A 26,710-nucleotide genomic window follows, 5' to 3' on the forward strand; every position below is an offset into this window, starting at 1 on the left:
TCACAGGGCTATGAAGAAAGACATCTTCTTGGCGTTAAGAAATGACTGCAGAATTGCCTCTAATTTATGGAAGCTACAAACGTAAAAACATCGATGAAACATTCTCAGAAAAAATCGGCTGCAGTTATAGTTGTTACCTGAACAAATGATTCCAACATCGTCCTGGTGCTTGCAATCATGTTGACCCCAAGGTGAAGATGGACACTGCCACAGCAGTGAATCGTGAACACGACAGCTCACGTCATCAAGCCAAATTGGTCCAGTACCTCTTCCAAACGTGAGATCGTCAACAACTGATCGTGCCGAGCCGCAACCGAGCTGCTTACAAATCACATCTGCATCCCCCATTCCAAAATAATCTGCACAAACAGTTCCCCAAGTCGCATTATATAAAACTTCCACTCTGCCCTGGCACGGTTTCTGTCCATTCTGCAGCCTTACAGCCCTGTGCTCTGTAGAAAAAGACTGGATTTTACTATCATCATTTTAATAACACGGTAGTAAATGTAGCAACAACAGATCACGCTTTCTGGCGTAACTTAAGATCACGTATCACGTTTCCAAAAAAACAATTATTTCAAAGGAGATAACGTAGAAGTTCGTCGTTGCCTATTTCAGGCTCATTCTACATCACGCTGTTGTGGAAAAAGGCCACGAGATTTGCTTATTAGCTATCCGATGGTTAATAAACAAGTATCGCAGCCATTTTGCGCAACAGCGTATCGTAGAGTGAGTCTGAACTGCCAATTCAACGATAACCATTGCTACAAATCAATTACTATAACATACGTTTGTTAGGAAGTTATGTTCAACGGGGGACAAAAAGTGCGAAAATACCAAATTTGATCTTACCCATGCAAATAACTCCAGCATCTTCTTTATGACTGCAGTCGTTCTCACCCCACGGGCCCGCTGGACATTCCCACAAAACGGAATCATTTGTTCGACACTTCAAATTGTCCAGCCAGATTGGCCCCGATCCAGGTCCAAACCAACCGGAAGTCGTTGCATTGAGAGCCTCTCCACATTTCAGCAGGTTGCAAACAACTTGGGCTTCTGTTAAATCCCAGGAGTCATCACACACTGTCCCCCATGTTCCGTTGTAGTAAACCTCCACCCTTCCAGCACAGCGACTTCCACCATCTACCAACCGTACTTGAATATGATCTAAAGTGCAAGAAGGGTTACAGTCGATGACATCTGATCAGTAATCGAGTTGTTGCACGGTTGGCAATTGATTCAGTCCCTTAAATGCGGTTGCAAACTGCCTCTCTTACAATTAGTTGTTTAGGTTGTTTCTGTCAAAGTGTTCTGCCGGTATTGTCTACTATCAATTCCTATTCGACCTTAGCAATGCAAATTAACTGCACAGTATTATTAATTCTGACTTCTCAAATAAAAGTGTATTACAAATAGTCATAATTTTCAAAAAACGTAAAAATAATAACTAAATCTATGACCGTAAAATACAGAGTGGTTTCCATTTGAATCTGCTTCATCGGAAGTCTGCAACATTTAAAATTCCGTCTCGGCACGCGGCCCTCAAATAACAAGTTGGTATTTCTTGTTCACCCGTCCACATGCACGCTAACATACAATGAATTAGAGTTTAGAAGAATGAGGGGAGATCTCATTGAGACGTATAAGATGATGAATGGGATAGATAGGATAGAGGTGGAGAGACTCTTCCCGCTCAGAAAGGACAGTAGGACTAGGGAGCGCAGCCTCAAAATAAAGGGGGGGCGGTATAGAACAGAGTTGAGGAAGAACTTCTTCACTCAAAGGGTGGTGAATCTGTGGAATTCTCTGCCCGTTGAAGTGGTGGAGGCTACCTCGCTAAATATTTTTAAGACGCGGGTTGATGGGTTTTTGATAAGAGAGGGGATTAAGGGTTATGGGGAGAGGGTGGGAATGTGGAACTGAGTCACGACACATCAGCCATGATCTTATTGAATGGCGGGGCAGGCTCGAAGGGCCAGATGGCCTACTCCTGCTCCTATTTCTTACGTTCTTATGTTCTTATGTTATGAATTGACTTTTTCCATTACCGTAGAAGGCAGCTAAATAAACCAACTTGATTCAGTAAATTTTAAAGATTATTTTATTACTTACAAGCAGGCTTATATTCATACTGCAATGAAATTGCTGTTAAAATGCCCTAGTCGCTTCACTGCGGCGCCCGTTCGGGTACATTGAGGGAAAATTTAGCATGGCCAATTCACCTAACCTGCACATCTTTGGACTGTGGGAGGAAACAGGAGCACCCGCAGGAAATCCACGCGGAACGTGCAACCTCCACACTGACAGTGACCCAGGCCAGGAATCGAACCTGGGTCCCTGGCACAATGAGGCAGCAGTAGCAACCATTGTCTTTAGTGCCACCCCAGGACGGGCGTATTTGTTAGATTGCGTTACAAGCAGAGGTTTAATTCACCAGAAGAGTTTAATGAGCTAGGTGGAACCGTTGCGATTAAAATTGCAACATTTTTGAAGAACTCAGTCTGCCTAATCGTGTCAATCTGCAGTTACAGCCTGCCGGCACTGATTCTGCTGTAACATTTTGGTTTCATCCATTATGAAACGATTTCCTCAGATGAACACAATGCGGGCGGCACGGTGACACACTGTTTGGCACTAGGGATCCGGGTTCTATTCCCAGCTTGAGTCACTGTTTGAGTGGAGTTTGCACGCCCTCCCCGTGCCTGAGTGGGTTTCCTCCGGATGCTGCTGTTTCCTCCCACACCCTGAAAGATGTGCTGCGGCGACTAGGGGAATTTCATTGTCACTTCATTGCAATGTTAATGTAAGCTTTACTTGGGACTAATAAATGAGCTTTTTAAACTTTTTTTAGACTTGTTAGAACACCCGAGAGCAACCAACTCCATTTTGTTTGAAAATCACATGAGAAGGGATATTTTTGCGTCAGATGCAGTTCAAACAATGTTCAGTAGGTTTATTCTGTTGATGAAAGGATGGTCTCATGTGAAAAGATTGATTAGTTTGGGCGTATAGTTTAGAGTTTTGGAGATTTTTTTTGTCTTATCAAGCAGCTCTTCCTGCTCTATGTGGGAAATCAGGCAGTTTTGAGTTCCCAGAATAGCATGTGTGCAGGGATGTGCCTCCAGATGCAGCTACAGGAAGTAGGGTTAGAAGTCAAAGGTGGCTGGGGATTCTGTGCTGCACCCATGGAATTTAGTATCGTGAATAACACGTGCAGAGCGGTGGTCAGACTGTAGGCAAAGACTCCACAGATAAAATAAGAGAACTAAGTGGCAGTGTTGGAATTCCCTGTGGACATTCCCCTGCAGAGCAGACAAAACGCATTGGACATTGTCAGGAATAATGGACTCTAAGCGGAAAGCAGTAACAGCCCAATTCACTTCTTCATGTTTGGCTCTTCTAAACAGAAGAGGAGATAGTATTTGAATACAATTGTTATAAGGGACTCAATTCTAAGGGAAATGGGTAGCCAGTTCTGTAGTCGCAGAGAAGACTCCAGGATGGTTTGTTGTCACCCTGGTTCTAGGGCCAAAAATGCCTCAGAACAACTTCAAGAATTCTGGAGGTAGGGTTGTATTACAGTTAGCGGTCTTGATACACATCGCTGCCAATGACATAGGTAACACAAAAGGCAAGAGGTCCTCAAAGATGAGAAGTTAACAATTGATTTGAAAAGGACCTCAAAGGTAGCTACCTCAGGAATACTAACAGTGCCATTCCTTAGTCAGACTAGAAATTCCAGAAGATATCAGATGAACAAGTGGCTGAAACGATCGTGCAAGGGTGAGGGTTTCAGATTCCTTGGACATTGGGACCAGATCTGAAAGATGGAACCAGGACAAACTGGAAAGGCCACACCTGGGCAGGACTTGGACTGACATCCTAGGGTGGATATTTCGCTAGTGCGCTTGGGGATGAATTAAACTAGAATGACAGGGGATTGGGGGCCGAAGCAGGGGGCCATGGGAAAGAGAAGTAAGGAAAGTAGAGCAAGTCCAGTCAATGAAATGCAAAAAACGTAGACATGGTAATCAAGAGTGTGCGGCAAATATGTTTGACAGCACAAAGAAAAGTTCAAGTGATTAAAATGTCACAAAGGTAAGTATAAAGGCATTTATATCTTAATGCATGAAGTATTTAGAAAAAGGCAGTTGAATTGACAGTTCAAATAAAAGTAAATGGGTAAGATGGCAGAGCCTTTATGAAGACATGGTTAAAATGAGATCAGAATTGGGAACTTAATACCCAGGGATTTTTTTTCGAAAAGAACAGGAACAAAAGAAAATGTGGTGGGCTACAACTCTTAGTAAGGGATGAAATGTGGTCAGTAGTGAGACAATCGAGGCTCGCATGATATTGGGTCTATTTGACAGGAAGTAAAAAAAATTGAAAGAAAACTTTGAAAGAAGTACTGTGTAGCCACCCAACCATGCCTGTCATGATTTGACACCATGCACACCTTCATCACGGCTGATGATCTTTCTACCTGAATTAGTTTGCATACAGTTTAGCACAATCTCATTCTTTATTTCTTTGTAATTATCTCCCTGCCTTACATTATCAGTTCTTCATAGAATCCTATAGTGCAGAAGAAGGTCATTGGGCCCATGGAGTCTGCACCAATCACAATCCTTGTCCAGGGTCCTATCCCCATAACCGCATGCATTCACCCTGGCTGGTCCGCCTGACTCTCAGGGGCAATTTAGCATGGACAATCCACTTAACCCGCACATCTTTGGATTGTGGGAGGAAACCGGAGCACCCGGAGGAATCCCACACAGGCACGGGGGGAATGTGCAAATATCACACAGCCAGTAGGCCAACCCGGGTCCCTAGTGTTGTGAGGCAGCGCTGCTAACCATTGTGCTACCAGGCCACCCCAGTCTTAAATCATCCCTTAACGTCTTATGCAGCCTGCTGACACTTTATACTTACTGATTGTACTTAACTGCTTGTATTTGTCTATTAGCTCTAGTGGTTATTCGGAAACAGTTGTTATTCAGCCGGACTACAATGTCCGTTTTTAATCCTTTGACACTCTTCATGACGTGTTAGTGTCGGGCTATCGTCATTCTGGCCACATCTTCTTGTGCCCGCGCACCTCACACCACGTCATTTGATGAAAACGTGTGATTTCAAATAAACCTGTTCAACTACAACCTAGTGTCATCTGCCCTTTCATCTTGTCCACCCTAGTCCAACACCGGCATCTCCACATCATAATCTAATTAATTAACAGGCAGAATTGAGGAGCCGAATTGCCTACCCTTGCTGCAATTTCTATGGCTCCAACGTTCTAATAGAGTTGTTAGTTAGGAAGAAATAGAATGATCTCGTTCCAAAACGATTCGACAATGGTATCATAATAGAAGGAGATGGCAATAGTCAATGACCTTCGTCCTAAATGTGACCAAGAATTTTATGTTCTATCCACTTTCAAGGAACACATGTTTCTCTGGCATTATCCATTTTATTTGTTATTAATTGTTTCATAAATAAGCACCTATGTACTATAACTTTCAGCAGGCACTTTGGTCAGTCTATCATTAAAGATAATCTGGATGTTTTCACTTTGATAGCTAAGCAATGAAAGCAATGTTTACCAGAGCAAACTACGCCGATGTCATTTCCGGCAGGTAATTGTTCTGCTTGTGTAAAGCTACAATTCGAGAGGAAAGGTTCACTTCCATCACAGCTGACGTTGCTAATCCACACTGGGCCGATGCCTTTTCCAAACTTCCAGTGATTATAAACACTCATTGCAGAGCCACAGTTCAACTGTCTGCAAACGACATCTGCATCATTGAAGTTCCACTCAGTGTCAACCACTCTCCCCCAAACACCGCGGTGATAAACCTCGACTCGGCCATCACAGACGCTCCCTCCGTTCGCCAGTCGCATCTGCCAGTCATCGCCTGAAAGAATGCAATTTGATAATCGAAGTTCATTCAATGTGCCATGCAACCATATTGTAAACATACATCATCTATTTTGCTGTTATTTTTGTTCCTAATTAATGACAAGAGATTCAGCAAGAAAGGGAAATGCTAAAATAAAAGTTTCAGAAGCATGAATAGAATTGCTGTGATTAGAATTTCAAGAATGTGACATGTACCCAGGGAGAAATAATTGAGATAAGTTGTCAAATGAGGTTTCAAATTTCATGCGATGTGACTATCCTCCCTTTTTATTCATTTGTGGACATGGTCTCCGCTGAAAACTCACATTGTCCTGAATTAAATTGTGGTGCAATTTTGAAGCTTGAAAACAGTAAAATTCAGGTTCAATCGTAGTGTTGTTAAGATGACATACTGTTGCCTTGAGCTAGCAATGATTACATTTTTTCAAGTGGCCTGCTGCGCGAGCTGGAGAGGAACTTGCTGGTGTTGGCCTTCACCTGCTCCAGGGCATGATCGAATAAGTCTCATGCTTTGAACATTCCGTTGAAGGGGCTTAAATGAATTGTTGCAGTGCATCTTTTAGCTGCATGCCTCCAAAAATCTCAACGATTTAATGTGGCCGCCGTGGCACTCTCTACTTCAGAATGTTCTCTGAAGACGGGACTTCAATTCGGCACATTATAAAGCTTATGGAGCGAATGAATGATTAAGATGGTGGATTGACCAAGAGTCCAATGGGCTTCCTCGTCTTAGTTCATTGGTTCAATAATATGGACTGCAAGCGGTCATTAGAAACCATAGCTTCTCAGTGCATCTCTGCACAGAGAGTAAATTCAGTCTTCTTCGCCCTGACATCAAATTAAAGCAACACAGACTAAATGAGATGTTGCTCAATGAGCAAGCAGATAAAATGTGACTTGGAGGAATCTCAGAAAAAGGTACCACTCAAACTCTCCATACTTTTGCCTCACTTGATGAGAAAATATTTCAGCAGTGTTTCATTCAAAGAAATTTGGTTTTTTTAATGTATACACCTTAGGACTCCTCAGTGGCAAAAATCAATCAAATTTAATATTATGATATAAACTGACAATGTCTTTTTGTACAAGAAGAATTCACTAACCTTCAACACTTAGCAGAGCGAAATATTTCGTTGGCTTTCGCGTCAGTTGCCTGGCTGAGATTTTACCTTAATGTTTGTTTTCCATAAGCAGTTACTTAAATACTGCCAGCCATTCTATCAAGATTTTTATCAGCTCAGAACTCGAAACCAAATTACTCTTGCAAACGAGCCGATAACAGCAAATTGAAAACCCATTCTCGTGGTGTTCCGCGGAGAACAGTGTTGGGACCCTTGGCGTCTGTATTATATCTAAAACATTTGGAGTTAAATGTGGTGACCTGCTTGGAAAATTTTGAGATAACACAAAAAGTGACTGTGTAGCTGATAGTGGACATGTTAGTTGTCCACTCCACAGAAATATCAATAGTTTAGTTTAGTGGGCTGATGAGTGGCAAATGGAATTCAACCTGGAAAAATCGTGAGGTCATGCATTTTGAGAGGGCAAGCTACACAAGGGACTATGCAATACACGGGAAGATATTGGGAGGGAGTGACGAAGCGGTATACCTTAGAGTGCATATACGTTGGTCCTTACAGTTGACAGGTCTGGTGGACAGGGTGATCAAGAAAGTACGTGGAATGTTTTCTACTACCGGTGAGCGATTTAATTTAAAAACCGGTGTTTAATGATGGAACTGCAAGAGTTTCGGGTGCGATTCTGATCACCACAATACAGGAATGACATCAATGCTTTGCCGACGCTGCAGAGGGGATTTACGGGTATGTTGCCAAGGCTTCAAAAATGCAGCTATGATGAGAGATTGGATCGACGATTGTTGCTTTCCTTCAAACGGAGTTTGATAATGAGTGACCTAATTGAGGTGTGCAAAATTGGAAGGTGCTTCATTTGATAGCCACGAAGAACTTGTTTCCTCAAGTTAAGAGAGCAGAGAGCATGGATTTGGTGTGATTGTTCGAAGAAATAGAGCGGACATGAAGAAACACATTTTTACAGAGGGTGGTGCATGGCTGAAATGGTGGTTCAGGCAGAAACTCTCAACTCATTTAAAAGCTGGATCAATCCCTGCTAGGCTACGGAGCTCATGCTGTAAAATGGGAATACCTGAGCCGCCAGCTGCCAGTTGCTTTCTCTCTAATCAGCGCGCACTTTCGCCCTGAGCTGAATAGTTTTTTCTGCAGGGTTAATATTCTATTGTTCTATCCATCCAATCCTTCGTTTAGCATGCCCCTTCCGAATTTAACACGGAATTGGATAGGGCTTCCCAGGTGCGTTTTGAGTCTAAGCTGTACACGCTGCCCTTGGACTGAGTTATGAGGTCCCATTTCGGACTAACGGCTTCACACCCGCTTGGGATTAATGTATGTACGTTGTGTTGAAAACTAGTTATACCACTCACTGTCTCAACTGTACAGCAACTATTCTTGTTATCAACTCTTATCCAAATTCGTCGAGGAACACCCATAAGAACTGCAAAATATTGGATCCAGGTGCATCAGACAGTTGTTTCAAATTACTTTCAATTTCGTCTGACAATGACGATAAAGAACAAGGAAAAGATAATTACAGCACAGGAAAGTCCTTTCGGCCCTCGAAGTCTGCACTGACCATTGTACCTGACTGAACTAAAACCCCCTACCATTCCGGGGACAGTATCTCTCTATTCCCGTCCTATTCATGTATTTGTCCAGGCGTCCCTTAAAACTCATTACGGTATCTGCCTGCACGACTTCCCCCGGCAGCGAGTTCCAGGCATCCACCACCCTCTGTGTAAAAAGCTTGCCTCGTACATCTCCTTTAAACCTTGTTCCTCCACCGTATACCTGTGTCCCCCTAGTAATTTACTCTTCCACTCTGGGAAAAAGCTTCTGACTATTCAATCTCTCCATGCCCCTCATAACCTTACAGGTTTCTATCTGGTCGACACTCAACCTCCGTTGTTCCAGTAAGAACAAAGCAATTTTCTCCAAACTCTTCTCACAGCTAATGTCCTCCACACCAGACAACGTCCTGCGGGTAAATCTTTTCTGTATCCTTTCCAAAGCCTCCACATCTTTCTGGTAGTGAGGCAGCCAGAATTGAACACAATATTCCAAGTACGGCCGAACGAATGTTCTATAAAGCTGCAACATGACTTGTCAATTTTTAAACTCAATGCCCCGGCCGATGAAGGTAAGCATGTTGTGTGCCTTCTTGACTAACTTCTCCGCCTGCATTGCCACTTTCAATGATCTGTGTACCTGTACACCCAGATCAGATGGAAATGAGAAATTGCATGAGATATTGAATAAGTATTTTGTGTCGGTGTTCACAGTGGAACACACAAATAACATGTCAAAAATTGATGACAGGAAGGTTATGCCAGGTGAGGACACAAAACTATCATTATCACGAAAGAGGTAGTGTTGGCCAGGCTAATGGGCTAAAGGATGACAAGCCTCCTGGTCCTGTTGGAATGCATTCCAGGGTACTAAGCGGGATGGCAAGAGAAATACCAAATGCACTAGTTGTAATTTAACAAAATTCGCTGGACTTGGGGGTTGTTCCTGCAGATTAGAAAACAGCAAATGTGACGTCACTGTATAACACAAGAGGTAGACAAAAGGTGGCGATCAATAGGCTGGCAGTAGAGAAAATGTTTGAATCACCCAGGAAGAAATAACAAGACATCTGGATATAAATTGTCCTATTATGAAAACGCAGCATGGGTTCATGAAAGGAAGGTCATGTTTGACTAATTTGGTGGAATTCTTTGAGAACAGTACGTGTGCAGTGAACAATGGAGAATCTGTGAATGAGGTGTACCTAAATTTCCAGAGTGCATTTTACAAGGTGCCACATCAAAGACTGTTACATAAAATAAAAGTGCACATTGTTAGATGAAATGTATTAGCATGGATGGAGTACTGGTTAACTAACAGAAAGCAAAGCGTGGGGGTAAATGACGATCAGTGACTCGTGGTGTGTCTCAGGGATCAGTGTTGGGACCGCAATTGTTTGCAATTTACGTAGATGATTTGGAGTTGGGGACCAAGTGTAGTATGTCAAAATTCGCAGATGACACTAAGATGAGTGGCAGAGCAAAGTGTTCAGAGGATGTTGAAAGTCTGCAAAGCGATATACATAGTCTAAATGAGTGGGTGACTGCCAGGCAGATGGAGTACAATATTGGTAAATGTGAGTTCATCCATTTTGGTGGGAATAACAGCAAAAAGGTCTATTATTTAAATGGTTAAAAAATGCTGCTGTGCAGATGGATCGAAGAGTCCTTGTGCAAGGATCCACGAGAGATGGGTGAGATCCTAAATGAATATTTCTCATCAGTATTTACTGTTGAGAAAAATATGGATGTTAGGGGTCTTGGGGAAATAAATAGTGATGTATTGAGGAGTGGACATATTACAGAAAAGGAGGTGCTGGAAGTCTTAAAGCACATCACCATAAATCCCCGGGACCTGATCAAGTATATTCCAGAACGTTGGGGGAGGCGAGGGAGGAAATTCTGGGTCCCCTAGCCGGGATATTTCAATCATCTATAGTCACAGGTGAGGTGTCTGAAGATCGGATAGTGGCAAATGTTGTGCCTTTGTTTAAAAAAGGCTGCAGGGAAAAGTCTAAGTACTACAGGCCAGTGAGCCTCACAACTGCGGTGATTAAATTATTGGATGGTATTTTGAGAGACGGGATCTACAAACATTTCGAGATGCAAGGACTGATTAGAGACAGTCAGCATGGTTTGTGAGTGGAAAATCATGTCTCACAAATTTGATTGAGTTTCTGAAGGGGTAACCAAGAAGGTAGATGAAGACAGTGCAGTTGATGCTGTCGACATGGACTTTAGCAAGGCCTTCAACAACGTACCGTGTGGTAGGTTGTTGCATAAAGTTCAATCTCACGGCATCCAAGGTGAGGTATCTAATTGGATACAAAATTGGTTCCTTGACAGAAGCCCGAGGGCTGTTGTGGAGAGCTGTTTTTCAAACTGGGGGCCTTGGCCAGCACTGTGCCTCAGGGATCAGTGTTAGTCCAGCTATTATTTGTCACTTATATTAATGACTTGGATGAGAATATAGGAGGCATGGTTAGTAAGTTTGCGGATGACACCAAGATTGGTGGCATAAGAACATAAGAAATAGGAGCAGGAGTAGGCCATCTAGCCCTTCGAGCCTGCCCCGCCATTCAATAAGATCATGGCTGATCTGTCGTGGCTCAGTTCCATATTCCCGCTCTCTCCCCATAACCCTTAATCCCTTCTCTTATCAAAAACCCATCAACCCGTGTCTTAAAAATATTTAGCGAGGTAGCCTCCACCAGAGAGTGAAAAAAAAATGTCCAATTGCAATGGAATCTTGATCAGTTGGGCCAGTGGGCTGACGAATGGCAAACGGAGTTTAATTTAGACAAATGCAAGAGATGCAGTTTGGTAGATTGAATCAGGCAGGGCTTACTCAGTTAATAGTAGGGCATTTGGGAGAGTTACAGAGCAAAGAGATCTAGGAGAACATGTTCAGAGTCCCTTGAAAGTGTCGTCACAGGTGGACAGAATGGTGAAGAAGACATTCAGTGTGTTTGGTTTCATCAGTCAGAGCATTGAATACAGGGGTTGAGACGTCTTGTTGAAGATGTATAAGGCATTGGTAAGGCTACACTTAGAACACTGTATGCAATTCTGGTCACCCTAGTGTACAAAGGTTATTATTAAACTAGAAAGCGTGCAGAAAATACTTACTAGGGTGGTACTGGGACTTGATGGATTGAGTTATGAGGAGAGGCTGAATAGACTGGGATTTTGTTCTCTGGAGCATAGGAGGCTGAGGGTTGACCTTATAGAGGTCTATAAATTAATGAGGAACATAGACAAGGTAGATAGTCAATATCTTTTCCCAAAGGTAGGGGAGTCTAAAACTAGAGGGCATAGGTTTCAGGTGAGGGGGGAGAGATATAAAAGTGTCCAGAGGGGCATTTTTTTCATACAGAGGGTGGTGAGTATCTGGAACAAGCCGCCAGAGGTAGTAGTAGAGGTGGGTACAATTTTATCTTTTAAAAACCATTTAGATAGTTACATGGGTACGATGAGTATAGAGGAATATGGGCCAAATGCGGGCAATTGGGATTAGCTTAGGGTTTTTTTAAAAAAAAAGTGTGTCATGGACAAGTTGGGCCGAAGGGCCTGTTTCCATTCTATGAATCTATGACTCTGTGACTCGAATCACAACGAGTTGGTTTGCAGATGCAGCCGATAATTATGAGGCAAATGGAATTTTGTCCTTCGTTGCGAGAGGGATAGAGTTTAAAAACAGCGAGGTTATGTTTCAGCTGTAATAAAGTGCTGGTGAGGCTAGACCCGGAATACTGTTCCAATGTTGGTCTCCTTACCTGAAAAAGGATATACTGGCAGTGGAGGCATTGGCTCTGGATATACTGATTCCAGAGTTGAGAGGGTTGGCTTATGAGGAGAAACTTAATAGGCTTGGGCTATACCCATTGGAGTTCAGAAGAATGAGGGAAGATCTGACAGAAATATGTAAGATTATGAAGGGAATAGATAAGAGAGAAGCAGGAAAGTTGTTTCTACTGGCAGATGAAACTAGGGCTAGGGGGATGTGGCCTCAAAATAAGGGCAAGCAGATTTAGGACTGAGTTGAGGAGGAACATCTTCAAACAAAGTTAGATAAGTCACCGGGACTGGATGAGATGCACCCCAGGCTACTGTGGGAGGCGGGGGGGGGGGGTGGAGATTACTAAACCTCTGGCGATGTTCTTTGCATCATCAATGGAGACGGGAGAGGTTCTGGAGGATTGGAGGGTTGCGGATGTTGTTCCTTTATTCAAGAAAGGGAGTAGAGGTAGTCCTGGAAATTATAGACCAGTGGGTCCAACCTCAGGGGTTGGTAAGTTGACGTAGAAGATACTGAGAGGCAGGATTTATGAACATTTGGGGAGGTATAATATGATTGAGAATAGTCAACATAGCTTTGTCAAAGGCTGATCACGCCTTATGAGCCTGATGGAATTTTTTGAAGATTTGACTAAACTCATTGATGAAGGAAGAGCAGTTGATGTAATATATATGGACTTCACCAAGGCATTTGATAAGGTGTCCCTTGCAAGGTTAATTGAAAAACTGAGGGGGCATGGGATCCAAGGGGACATTGCTTTGTGTCCAGAGCTGGTTTGCCTCAGAAGGCAAAGACTGGTTATGGATGGGTCATATTCTGCATGGAGTTCGGTCACCAGTGGAGTGCCCCAGGAATCTGTTCCGGGACCCGTACTCTTTTTGATTTTTATAAATGACCTGGATGAGAAAGTGGAGGGATGGGTTGGTAAGTTTACTGATGACACAATGGTTAGAGGTGTTGTGGGTAGTATGGAGAGATGTCAGAAGCTGCAGCGAGACATTGATAGGATGCAAGACTGGGCGAAGAAGTGGCAGTTGGTGTTCAACCCAACTGGCCACACGGTGACGCCTTCCATTGTTTGCTGGAGTGAAGGAGCAGAGAGAGAGCTAAGATTTTACCTGTTAAAAACCTGTTTAAAATAAGTTTAAAGCACTTTGTTCTTTGTAGAACTGTTTAAAGCATTTATTTATTGTATTTACTGCTTTAAGAATTCTGAGGGAGTGGTTAGAAGGGATTTGTGGGCCAACAGCTTTAAATCAGCGCCAGGTTTAAAAGGAGGCCTGGTGTAGACCGCGGGCAGCGTCGGAGCGGGCAGCGGAGTGAGGGGGAAGCAGAGTGAGTTATTAGGGCTTAAGAACAAAAAGGGCTGGAGTGCAAAAAGGCCAGGTGAGTTCGTTTGAAAAAACAAGGAAAAAAAATTTTTTTTTCAAGACTACTACAGTGAATAATGGAGGGGCATGTGATGTGTGGTTTCTGTATGATGTGGGAACTGGTGGACCCCAGGGTGCATCCCAATGACCACGTCTGTAGTAAGTGCAGGTTGCTGGAGGAGCTCCAGCTCAAGGTGGATTAGTTGGCCTCTGAGCTACAGTCACTGAGGCTCATCAAGGGGAGAGAGGGTGCCATTGTCAATGGGGTGCAAGTGATATCCACCCCCCCTAGACTGGCTAACTCTAAGGGTCAGGGACAAGAGGGGGCTGCTGGGAGGAGGAAGGGGGGTGAGGAGCGGAGGCCTCAGCCTCTTAATCTGCATAACAGGTTTGAGGTTCTTGCTTCCAGTCTGGACGAGAACGAGGCAGGTGAGGTTGGTGAGCAAACTGCACACGGTACAGTGATGCAGCAGGACATAGGCAAAGAGAGGGGGAAAAGGAACGTAGTAGTGATTGGGGATAGTGGGGTGAAGGGTATTGACACTGTCCTTCGTCACAATGACAAAGTGCACAGAAGGGTGTGTTGTCTGCCTGGTGCTCGGGCAGGGCATGTCGCAGCTGGGCTGCAGAGGAACCTGGAGTGGGAGGGTGAGAATCCGGTCGTTGTGGTACATGTGAGTGCCGGCGACGTAAGCAAAATGCGGACTGAGGATCTGGGGTGAAGTATGAAAAGCTGGGAATGGAATTAAAAAGTAGAACCGACAAAGTGGTTATCTCTGGGCTACTGCCTGAACCGAGTGCAGACGGGCGTAGGGTTGATAGGATTAAGGAAGTGAATGGGTGGCTCAGGGATTGGTGTAGGAGGAATGGGTTTGAATTTATGGGGCATTGGCACCAGTACTGGGGTAGGTGGGACCTGTTCGGGCGGGATGGGGTTGGTCTGAACCGTGCTGGGACCAGAGTGCTGGCGAATCGTGTAAAGAGGACTGTAGGCAGGGCTTTAAACTAATTGGGGGGGGGGGGGGGGGGAGGGCGCGAGGGTAGGTGACCTTACGAGGTCTAAAGTTAAGCAGAGGGTACAGGTAAGGGAAGAGGCTGTCCCAATAATAAAGGGAGTAGGGGGCGTGAGTATGGTTGGTTGCGTTACGGCAAATAGGGTCCAGGTGAAGGCTGGGATGAAAGCGCTTTATCTGAATGCAAGAAGCATTCGGAATAAAGTGGATGAGCTGGTGGCGCAGGTCGACACAAATGGATACGATCTGGTGGCCATTACAGAGACGTGGCTGCAAGGTGACAGGGACTGGGAGCTGAATGTACAGGGCTATCAAGTGTTTAGGAAGGATAGGCAGGAGGGAAAAGGCGGGGGGGGGGGCGTAGCTCTGCTGATTAAGGATAGCTTCAGGGTGGTAGCAAGGGATGATATTGGAGCCAAGGAGCAGAACGTGGAATCGTTGTGGGTGGAGATTAGGAACAGCAAAGGGAGGAAGACGCTGGTGGGTGTCGTCTATAGGCCCCCGAATAATGATCTGGAGGTGGGGCGGGCTGTTAACGCGCAAATAAGTGCGGCGTGCAGGAATGGGACGGCCGTAGTTATGGGGGATTTCAATCTGCATATTGATTGGTCGACCCATGTTGGACGCGGTGGGCTCGAGGAGGAGTTCTTGGAATGCTGCCGGGATAGTTTCCTCGAACAGTGTGTGTTGGAGCCGACGAGGGAGCGAGCTATCTTGGATCTGGTGCTATGTAATGAGGCGGGTAGAATTAGGGACCTTGCGGTGAAGGATCCTCTTGGGGAGAGTGATCATTGTATGGTGGAGTTTCTGGTGCAGATGGAGGAGGAGAAAGTGGGTTCCGGAACACGCGTACTTTGTTTGAATAGAGGGGAGTAGGATAGGATGAGAGAAGAATTGGCGAATGTGGACTGGGGGAGCGCGTTGGAGGGAGGGTCTGCTGAGGGGCAGTGGAGGATCTTTAAGGGGATCTTTCTTGGTGCTCAGCAGAAATTTATTCCGATGGTCAAAAAGGATAGTAGGAGGAGAGGTAATAAGCCGTGGATAACGAAGGAGGTGAAGGAAAGTGTTAAATTAAAAGCGGAGGAATTTAGAGTAGCTCAGAGTAGTGGGCGAGAAGAGGATTGGGAGAGGTTTAAATGTCAACAAAGATTGACAAAGAAGTTGATAAAGAAGGGTAGGAGAAACTATGAAGCTGGGCTAGCATTTAATATAAAAAAGGACAGCAAGAGTTTTTATAAATATATAAAAAGGAAGAGGCTGGCTAGGGTGAACGTTGGTCCTTTAGAGGATGAGAAAGGGGAACTAGTGGTAGGGGATGGGGATATGGCTAAGGTATTGAATAACTTTTTTGTTTCTGTCTTCACGGAGGAGGACGTGAATAATTTGCCGGGTGTTAGCGATGGAAAGGTGGTAGGACTGGAGGGTGTCGATGACATTACTGTTACTACAGAGGTGGTGCTCGACAGACTGGAGGGGCTGATTGTGGACAAGTCTCCAGGACCGGATGGAATGCATCCGAGGGTTCTGAAAGAAATGGCGGAGGTGATAGTGGATGCCTTGGTGGTTATTTTCCAGACGTCGCTGGATTCCGGGGAAGTGCCGGATGATTGGAAAATGGCTAATGTTACGCCGTTGTTTAAGAAGGGTGCCAGGCAAAAGGCGGGGAATTATAGGCCGGTTTGTTTAACGTCTGTGGTAGGTAAAATGTTAGAATCCGTCATTAAGGAGGAAATTGCGAGGCATCTTGAAGGGAATTGCTTGATAGAGCAGAAGCAGCACGGTTTCATTAAAGGGAAGTCGTGTCTGACAAATTTACTGGAGTTCTATGAGGATGTGTCTAGGGCAGTGGATAGAGGAGAGCCGGTGGATGTGGTCTTTCTAGATTTTCAGAAGGCGTTTGACAAAGTACCTCACAAGAGGTTATTGCAGAAGGTCAAGGGACATGGAGTTGGGGGTAGGGTGTTAGCATGGATAGAGGATTGGTTGTCAAATAGGAGGCAGAGAGTGGGGGTCAGCGGGTGCTATTCGGATTGGCGGATGGTGACTAGTGGAGTGCCCCAGGGGTCGGTGCTGGGGCCTCAGCTTTTTACCATTTATATAGATGATCTGGAGGAGGGAACTGAGTGTAGGGTGTCGAAATTTGCTGATGACACCAAGACTGGGGGGACGGCAAATTGTGCGGAGGGTGTGGAGAGTCTGCAGAAGGATCTAGATAGGCTGGGCGAATGGGCCAGGAAATGGCAAATGGAATTTAATGTTGGCAAGTGTGAGGTGGTCCACTTTGGTAGGAATAATGGTAGGAAGGACTATTACTTACGTGGCGAAAAACTGCAGCAGGCGACGGTGCAGAGGGACCTCGGGGTCCTTGTGCATGAGTCGCAAAAACCCAGATTGCAGGTGCAGCAGGTGGTCAGGAAGGCGAATGGGATGCTGGCCTTCATAGCGAGGGGGATTGAATATAAAAGTAGGGAGGTTTTGCTGCAGCTGTATAGGACATTGTTGAGGCCGCAGCTGGAGTACTGTGTGCAGTTTTGGGTGCCGCACCTGCGCAAAGATATTTTGGCCTTGGAGGGAGTGCAGAGGAGGTTTACTAGGCTGATACCGGAGTTGAGGGGGTTGAGCTATGAGGAGAGGCTGAATAAAGTAGGCTTGTACTCGTAAGAGTTTAGAAGAATGAGGGGAGATCTCATTGAGACGTATAAGATGATGAATGGGATGGATAGGATAGAGGTGGAGAGACTCTTCCCGCTCAAAAAAGACAGTAGGACTAGGGGGCACAGCCTCAAGATAAAGGGGGGGGGGCGGTTTAGAACGGAGTTGAGGAGGAACTTCTTCACTCAAAGGGTGGTGAATCTCTGGAATTCTCTGCCCGTTGAAGTGGTGGAGGCTACCTCGCTCAATATTTTTAAGACGTGGGTTGCTGGGTTTTTGATAAGAGAGGGGATTAGGGGTTATGGGGAGAGGGCGGGAAAGTGGAACTGAGCCACGACAGATCAGCCATGATCTTATTGAATGGCGGGGCAGGCTCGAAGGGCTAGATGGCCTACTCCTGCTCCTAATTTCTTATGTTCTTATGTTCTTATAACTGTGAAGTGGTTCAGTTTGGCAGGTCAAATAGGGTGGCAGAAGATAATATTAATGGTAGGAGTCCTGGCAATGTGGAAGATCAGAAGTATCTTGGGGTCCGAGTTCATCGGACGCTCAAAGCAGTTGTGCAGGTTGAAGCTGTAGTTAAGAAGGCGTATGGTGCACTGGCCTTAATCAATCGTGTTTCGGAGTCGAGAGATAATTTTGCAGCTATTTAGGACCCTGGGTCAGACCCCACTTGGAGCACTGAGCTCAGTTCTGGTCGCCTTATTACAGGAAGGATGTGAAAGCCATAGAAAGGGTGCCGAGGAGATTTACGAGGATGTTGCCTGGATTGTGCAGCATGCCTTACGAGGACAAGTTGAGGGAGCTCGGTCTTTTCTTCTTGGAGAGTCGAAGGATGAGCGGTGACGTGATAGAGGCGTATAAGATGTTGAGAGGTATTGATCGAGTGGATAGTCAGAGGCTATTTCCCAGGGCTGAAATACTTGCCACAAGAGGACACAGGTTTAAGGTGCTGGGGAGTAGGTACAGAGGAGATGTCAGGGGTAGGTTTTTCACTCAGAGAGTGGTGGGTGCGTGGAATGGGCTGCCGGCAACCCTGGTGGAGGTGGATTCGACAGAATCTTTTTGAGACTTTTAGGTAAGTACATGGAACTTAGTAAGATAGAGGGTTTTAGGTAAGCCTAGTAATCTCTAAGGTAGGGACATGTTCGGCACAACTTTGTGGGCCGAAGGGCCTGTATTGTGCTGTAGTTTTTCTGTGTTTCTAAGCTTCTAAAGGGTTGTGAATCTGTGGCATTCCCTGCCCAGCGAAACAGTTAAGGTTACATCATTGAATGTTTTTAAGGCAAGGATCGATACATTTCTGAACAATAAAACAATTAAGGGTTATGGTGAGCGGGCGGATAATTGGAGCTGATTCCACGAAAAGATCAATCATGATCTTATTAAATGGCGGAGCAGGCTCGAGGGGCCAGCCCTCCTGCTCCCTCTTCTTATGTTCTTATCCCTCTGCTTATCAATACTCTTAAGCGTTCTGCCATTTACTGTATATCTCCTACCCCTATTAGACTTTCCAAAACGCATAACCTCACATTTTTCCGGGTGAAACTCCATTTGCCATCTGTCCTCCCAAGCCTCCAACCAATCTCTACCCTGTTGTGTCCTCTGATGGCCCTCATGGCTATCGGCAAATCCAACAAAATTTCTATTGTCCACAAACTTACTAATCAACACAGTTACATTTTCGTCCAAATCATTTGTACATATTACAAACAGCAAAGTCCTATCACTGACCTCTGAGAACCGCCACTTGTCACAGCCGTCCATTCACTTCCACTAGCTACCCTCTATCTGGTATGACAAAGGTCACATGTCACCGAGGTATATTTGTATAGATAACTGGGGAATCCCATTGGTTTGAACTCCTCACTCGCCTTAATACTAAATTATGCGAATAAAACGCATTTGTAAACAAGTCATGAGAAGGCACGTATGTCAGCATTCATGCACGCATAGTAATTTTATTATAGTTATGAGAATTATTGACATTTATTAAAAAGACGCACCTACCTCCTGAACAGATCACCCCAGCATCATTTCTATGGGTGCAAACATGGTGCCCCCAGGATACGACGGGACAGTCGCTCAAACGCATCTCATTGCCGATGCATTCGTTGATATCGTTCCGGATCGGTCCATTTCCTTCTCCAAAGAAGGCTCCTCCGGGAGTTGATAGCGCAGCCCCACAACCGAGCTGATTGCAGACGACAGCTGCATCCTGCAAGTCCCAGTCGGTATCGCAAACCGTGCCCCAGGTGTCACCCAGCAGTATCTCCACTCTGCCTGAGCAGGTGTCATTCCCGCCGACTAACCGTGGCCCTTTGTGTCCTATGCGTAGAAAAAAGGAACATTTTTCAACAGAGAAAAACAAGGAATCAGCGGAAAGACTCCAAAATTGGAGAGCTATTTTGAACACCCGTGCTTTATTGCATGAAGTCAATGTCATAAATAACACAACACTGCAGCGCCAGTGAAAGAGGAGGCACTGTGGAAGAATTCCTAGGAATTTGGTGATAGGTGAGGTGAAGAATGAAACTCCATCGGAAGGATGACTCCAAAATTTTGAAAACAGGGAAACGAAAACTATGTAAAATTGCTCAGCTGAAAAGAAGTAAGTTCTGAACTTTTCTTGACGCAAATGCAGTGAAGCAAAGTAGCCTGGATGCCTGCTAGATTGAAATTGCTGGAAAATACGGTGTTAAAGTAGAAAAATGCAATGCATCAAATCGCGGTACTGGATTGCAGAAGGGAAAAGGCCCATGCGGACAATGCATCAGGCTCAGGACAAGCTACAGGAAATTTACGACTCTCAGCCTGCTTTGGCGCGTAAGATCGATATCAACTAACATCCAAAGGGGTATTAATGGAACTTTGGGAAATTCCATTTGTATGTTTAACCTTGACTTCATTATATATTGCAATCGTCCGCTTGTAAAAAAGAATCTAATAGCTTGATTAAAATAAGTAAAGTAATACTACAGTGTGATTTCTAGCCACGAATAATACAATCTGGATCTGATATTGCGCATCAATGACGTTTCCCTTATGAATGATGAAACAACAAATGTCGGCACGGGGTGCTACGGTGGCACAGTGGTTGGCACTGATGCTTCACAACTCCAAGTACCCGGTTGAATTCCGGCCCTGGGTGACCGTCTGTGTGGAGTTATCACATTCTCTGCTTACCTGTGTGAGTTTCCTCCAGTTACTCCGGTTTCCTGCCACAGACCAAATATGGGCAGTTTAAGTGAATTGGCCATGTAAATTACCCATTAGTGTCCAGGATCAACAGGATAAATACATGGGGTTACAGGGATACGACTGAGTGGGCTTATTGTCGGTGCAAGCTCGATGGGCCGAATGGCCTCCTTCTGGACTGGAGGGATCCCATAACAAGCACCAAGTCTGTGTCGTCGCAGATGTCTCTCTAATCTAATATTTTCTTGCCTCTACGTGGCCCATATCCCTCTGTCCCCTGCCAATTAATGTATCCATCTAAGTGCCTCTTGAACAATGTTATGGAATCGGTTTCCACTACTTCCTCCAGCAGCGCATTCCAGGCATCCACCACCCTCTTTGTGAAACACTTGCCTCTTATATCTCTTATAATCTTTCCCTGTCTCTTTCAACCTAATACAGATTAATTGACCCTTCGAATCTGGGAAATCGTCTCTGGCTATCCACTCTACCCAAGCCTGTAATAGACTTGTAAACATCTATGAGCCCCTCATCCACCATTCTCCCACCCCCGACCCCCATCCTCCAACGCTCCAATGAAATAATCCAAGTTTGTTCAACCCTTCTTCATAGACCATGTCCTTCCAAAAGAGACAAAATCCTGATAAATCTCTTCTGCACCTCAAACAATGCATCAACTAGAATTGTGTACAATATTCCAATTGTGACCTAATCTAAGTCTTATACAGCTGCAACATTATTTTCCAATTCCTATACTTAATGTCCCGAGCGATGAAGGCCAGGAGGCCATACGCCTCCTTGACCACCTTGTCCATCTGAATTACCACCTTCAGGGAACTGTGGATCTGCACACCTAGATACCTCAGTTTTCTAATATTTCTATGGGCTCCACCATTTACTGTACACATTCCTTCTGCATTAGGCCTTCCAAATCGCATCGCCTCACATTTGTCCGATTTAAATTTCACCTATCATCTTCCAGCCCAGATCTGCAGCCGGTTTATATCCTGCTGTATCCTTTTTCTATCCTCCTTCCTATCCGTTGCTCCCCCACGTTTTGTATCGCCCGCAGATTTACTAATCAGGCAACGTAAATTTTCTTCCAAATCATTTATATATAATACAAACAACAGAGGCTCCTGCGCACATTCTTGTCGAACATGTTGTCACAGGCCTTCAGTTAGAAAAGTACCCTTCCACTGCTACTCTCTGTTCTCTATGCCCAAGCCAGTTTTACAACTCAACTCCAATCCTATATGACTTCAGCTTCTGTACAAGCCTGCCAAAAGGCTTTGATACATTGCATGAGTACAACATCCACTGCCGTGCACTGCTCAAATTTTCTTGTCACTTTCTCGAGGATCTCAATCTTGTTTGTGAGACACGACCTCCCCTTCACAAAACCAATGTTGAGGCGTTGAGATGTAGAGTATCTAATCAATAAGAACGAATGCATGGAGGTGACACTGTTTGCTGCCACCTGAATGTAAGAAGCAATGAAAAACTTACCGGAGCAAATGATACTGACATCATGTCTATGCGTGCAGTTGTGTTGGTTTCTCTGCTCAGTGGGGCAGTCCCAGAGAACGCTCTCTGTTCCTTGACATTTGTAAATATCCGGCCAGATGGGACCATTACCCTCTCCAAAGTACGCTCCTCCAAGTATGGATATCACTTCCCCGCATTTCAGTGATGCGCACACTACCTCTGCGTCCCGTGAATGCCAGTTTAAATCGCATACTGTTCCCCAGGTATCTCCATACACTATTTCTAATCTTCCAGAGCAGTCATCGGGTCCACCAACTAGTCTCGGCTGTTTGTGTCCTGTTGATTTTAACATATCATATTAGATTTTCAAGGTACTTGCTTGCAAAGCATTTTACATCGAGAACATTAATTGCTAAAATTGCTGGTCCTAGGCACAAATATGGGCAGTGTCGGTCATTTCTGTTGGAGCAGACATTTATTGAAGCTTGTCGGTAGTCTCCAACCTGACAGCGCTATTTATGAAGAAAGGACTAAATTTCTTCCAAGATTAACAGCAATTTGTACCGACCAGCCTTATAATCCACCCGTAATTACAATACTTGTTTGTCCTTGTTCCCTCGACACGATTTTTGCGCATCATTCACTCAATCATTACATCCTCGTGACTTCATAATTTTATCCATATTAAGTGGTTCCATGACACTTTCATTTACAGCTGGCGTTCCACTGTGATAATTTGCTGGATTTTGCAGCTTTCTAACTCCTGCTGTGTTTTACCCCTCTGGATGTTGAGTTGAAAACGCTGAGGCCTTCTGGCACAAGAGGCACGCCTTACCTCTAGCTGCTGGCTAAATTTCCAATACCGGAGACTGAGAGACAGAAACACGCTGCATGGCGTTTGGTGTCCTAACACCTTCTAACTAAGGAGCAGCTAGCAGAATTTACAATGCAAGAGAGACACAGATGCAACCATTGTTTTCAATCTGGAGTCAAAACAGCTTTTAACCAGCCAGCTGCCCAACTGAAAGTAACCATTGGATTTCCCTGGGAAAGAACCACATGGCACGCATCTATCAATCAGTCGCAAATCAGACAACTCAAAGTACCCTAAACTTTCAGGACATTGCGTTAGGCCCAGTTTAAAAACAAACGACTGGACAATTGTGAGACATTTCAGCAATAAAATAATATTGACTCAGAAAACTCGATGCCCCAATAAGAAAAGAAGCAGGGTTGCTTATAACTGCAGAAAATATGCTTAAAATGCATTTCTTAAAGGCACAGTAGCATCACACTTCCTACCATGTTGCAACCACAACTACTCACAGTACTCCAGCTCTGGCCTTACCAAATTCTATACAACTCCAACATGACTGACATTTTTCTTTGTTATTTGTGTCTGGATTGGTAAAAAAAAGTCCCACATGACATATTTCGGTGCTCACATAAGAACATAAGAAACAGGAGCAGGAGTAGGCCAACTAGCCCTTCGAGCCTGCCCCGCCATTCAATAAGATTATGGATGACCTGTCGTGGCTCAGTTCCACATTCCCGCCCTCTCCCCATAACCCTTAATCCCCTCTCTCATCAAAAACCCATCAACCAGCGTCTTAAAAATATTTAGCGAGGCAGCCTCCACCACTTCAACGGGCAGAGAATTCCAGAGATTCACCACCCTTTGAGTGAAGAAGTTCCTCCTCAACTCTGCTCCAAACCGCCCCCCCACCCTTTATCTTGAGGCTATGCCCCCTAGTCCTACTATCCTTTCTGAGCGGGAAGAGTCTCTCCACCTCTATCCTATCCATCCCATTCATCATCTTATCCGTCTCAATGAGATCTCCCCTCATTCTTCTAAACTCTAACGACTACAAGCCTAATCTATTCAGCCTCTCCTCATAGCTCAACCCCCTCAACTCCGGTATCAGCCTAGTAAACCTCCTCTGCACTCCCTCCAAGGCCAAAATATCTTTGCGCAGGTGCGGCGCCCAAAACTGCACACAGTACTCCAGCTGCGGCCTCACCAATGCCCTATACAGCCGCAGCAAAACCTCCCTACTTTTATATTCAATCCCCCTCGCGATGACGACCAGCATCCCATTCGCCTTCCTGATTACCTGCTGCACCTGCAAGCTGGGTTTTTGCGACTCATGCACAAGGACCCCGAGGTCCCTCTGCACCGTCGCCTGCTACAGTTTTTCTCCACGTAAGTAATAATCCTTCCTACCATTATTCCTACCAAAGTGGACCACCTCGCACTTGCCAACATTAAATTCCATTTGCCATTTCCTGGCCCATTCGCCCAGCCTATCTAGATCCTTCTGTAGACTCTCCCCACCCTCCGCACAATTTGCCTTTCCACCAATTTTGGTGTCATCAGCAAATTTCGACACCCTACACTCGGTTCCCTCCTCCAGATCATCTATATAAATGATAAATAGCTGAGGCCCCAGCACCGACCCCTGGGGCACTCCACTAGTCACCAACCGCCAATCCGAATAGCACCCATTGACCCCCACTCTCTGCCTCCTATTTGACAACCAGTCCTCTATCCACGCTAACACCCTACCCCCAACTCCATGCCCCCTGACCTTCTGCAATAACCTCTTGTGAGGTAGCTTGTCAAACGCCTTCTGAAAATCAAGAAAGACCACATCCACCAGCTCTCCTCTATCCACCGCCCTAGACACATCCTCATAGAACTCCAGTAAATTTGTCAGACACGACTTCCCTTTAATGAAACCGTGCTGCGTCTGCTCTATCATGCAGTTCCCCTCAAGATGCCTCGCTATTTCCTCCTTACATGCCCTTCCACCTTCCAAGGTCTAAGGACAAAAAGGCCAAAGTCTATTTGTTCCTCTAAACTTCCCGGTGCCATGCCTGTCATTGAATACATCCTTGTCCAATTACTCCTTCTAAAATGCACCACTTCACAATTTTAAAGTTAAATTGCATCTGCCAGTTGTCTGCCAATTTGATCATCCTATTTATATGTTCCTGTATCCCAGGACAGTCAATCACACTGTTAACCATACAGCCTTTTTTTGGGCCATCCAGAAACTTACTAACCCTTAGTCCACTCTTTATTCAGAGAGTAGTTAGAGTAGTAAGGGCGTGGAATGCCCTGCCTGCAAAAGGGCATTTAAATGATCATTGGATAGACATATGGATGATACTGGAATAGTGTAGGTTAGATGGGTTTTAGATTGGTTTCACAGGTCGGCACAACACTGAGGGCCGAAAGTTCTGTACTGCGCTGTAATGTTCCCTGTTCTATGTTCTATGTTCACACACTCTTCTATGCCATTCGTATAATAACATTCAATAAACAAAGACCCAGCACGTATCCCTACAGTAGGCCAGTGGACGCTGGCTTCCAGTCAATAAAGCAGCCTTCTGTAATCATCTACTGTATCCTACAAACAAGCCGATATTGAATCCACCTTATCAAATTAGCCATCCCATGTGCATTTGCCTCGTTTATGAGACATGTGGGGCTAGTCAAATGTTTTGCTGAAATCCATATGAATTACAACAGCCGCACTACCTTCATCTACACATCTGGTCACTCCCTCAAAAAAAATCTATCTTTTTCAGGCATGACCTTCCTCCCAACAAAGCCATGCTGACTACACCTAATCAGACCTTTCCTTTCTAAATGGAGATAGTTTTTCTCCTTCAGAATTTTTTCTAGAAGTTCCCTTACTACTAACGTGAGGCACACTGGTCAGTCGTAATCTGCCTTAACTCCACAACCCTTATTAAATACAGAAGCACATTAGCTGTCCTCCATTCCTCTGGCACCTCCCCCGCGACCAGAGAGAAATAAGCAATGTCGCTCAAAGCCCAGCAATCCCCTCCTTTTCCTCTCGCAACATCTAGGAGCAACATTGATTCAGAACTGGAGGTTTCTTCGCATTTCAGCCTGACATCAGCTTAAATAACATGTCACTCCTTACGTTAATTTGTGCAAAAACCTAGTACCCTCCCTCTATCTCTGAATGTCATAAGTTCTTCTTCATATTGTATATTCTTCAAGAATCTACCGATGTCGCCCCCCTCCCCCCCAACCCTGCCCGCCACAGATTGTCGCCTTGGTCCCGGAAGGGAAGTAACCATTCCTTGGTTGTCCTCTTTCCACTGATACACTAACAGGAAACTGTTGGATTCCCCCTGCTTTCAGCAGCCAGAGCTTTGCCAAGCCCAATTGTTGATTCCTTAATGTTTTATTTTTGAAGCCCAACCTTGCAATTCCTGTATTCGACTAGGGCCCCCGCTGATTGTCTCCCCTTGAACCTACTGAAGACTCCATTTCCGTTCCATTGTATCCTGAATATCCTGGGTCATCTATTGTTTCCTGGGCTTGCTATTACTTCCTATCAATCTGGAGGGAACATCTTGGGCATGTACCCTCCTATGTTCCTTTTTGAACTACCCCCACTGCTGTCCAATCGGTTTCCCCACGAATAGCTGTTCCGAGTCTACATTGGCCAGATACTGCCCCATTTTACTAAAATCTGTTCCTCTACAATCCATTTTTTTCCATATGGTGTGTCTATCTGCCCATGGAGGCTTAACTTATATCGTGTTGTGGTCGCTATCACTAAAATA

At 44.9% G+C, this 26,710-nt stretch overlaps 1 protein-coding gene across 1 annotated transcript in view; it reads right to left on the reverse strand.

The window, feature by feature from the left end:
- LOC145341285 (scavenger receptor cysteine-rich type 1 protein M130-like) overlaps positions 1–26,710 on the reverse strand; it is a 48,276-nt gene continuing 21,566 nt past the window's right edge. Inside the window, exons 3-7 of the mRNA XM_080186209.1 lie at positions 22,124–22,438; positions 19,427–19,744; positions 5,604–5,915; positions 853–1,167; positions 1–452 (exon numbers count right to left, since the gene is read on the reverse strand). Coding sequence (XP_080042335.1) covers positions 1–452; positions 853–1,167; positions 5,604–5,915; positions 19,427–19,744; positions 22,124–22,438 — 1,712 coding nt within the window. The remainder of the gene's footprint in view (positions 453–852; positions 1,168–5,603; positions 5,916–19,426; positions 19,745–22,123; positions 22,439–26,710) is intronic.

Source organism: Carcharhinus amblyrhynchos, chromosome 3, assembly GCF_965287045.1.
Source record: "Carcharhinus amblyrhynchos chromosome 3, sCarAmb.v2.hapA, whole genome shotgun sequence".
In the NCBI taxonomy this organism is placed as follows: Eukaryota; Metazoa; Chordata; class Chondrichthyes; order Carcharhiniformes; family Carcharhinidae; genus Carcharhinus; species Carcharhinus amblyrhynchos.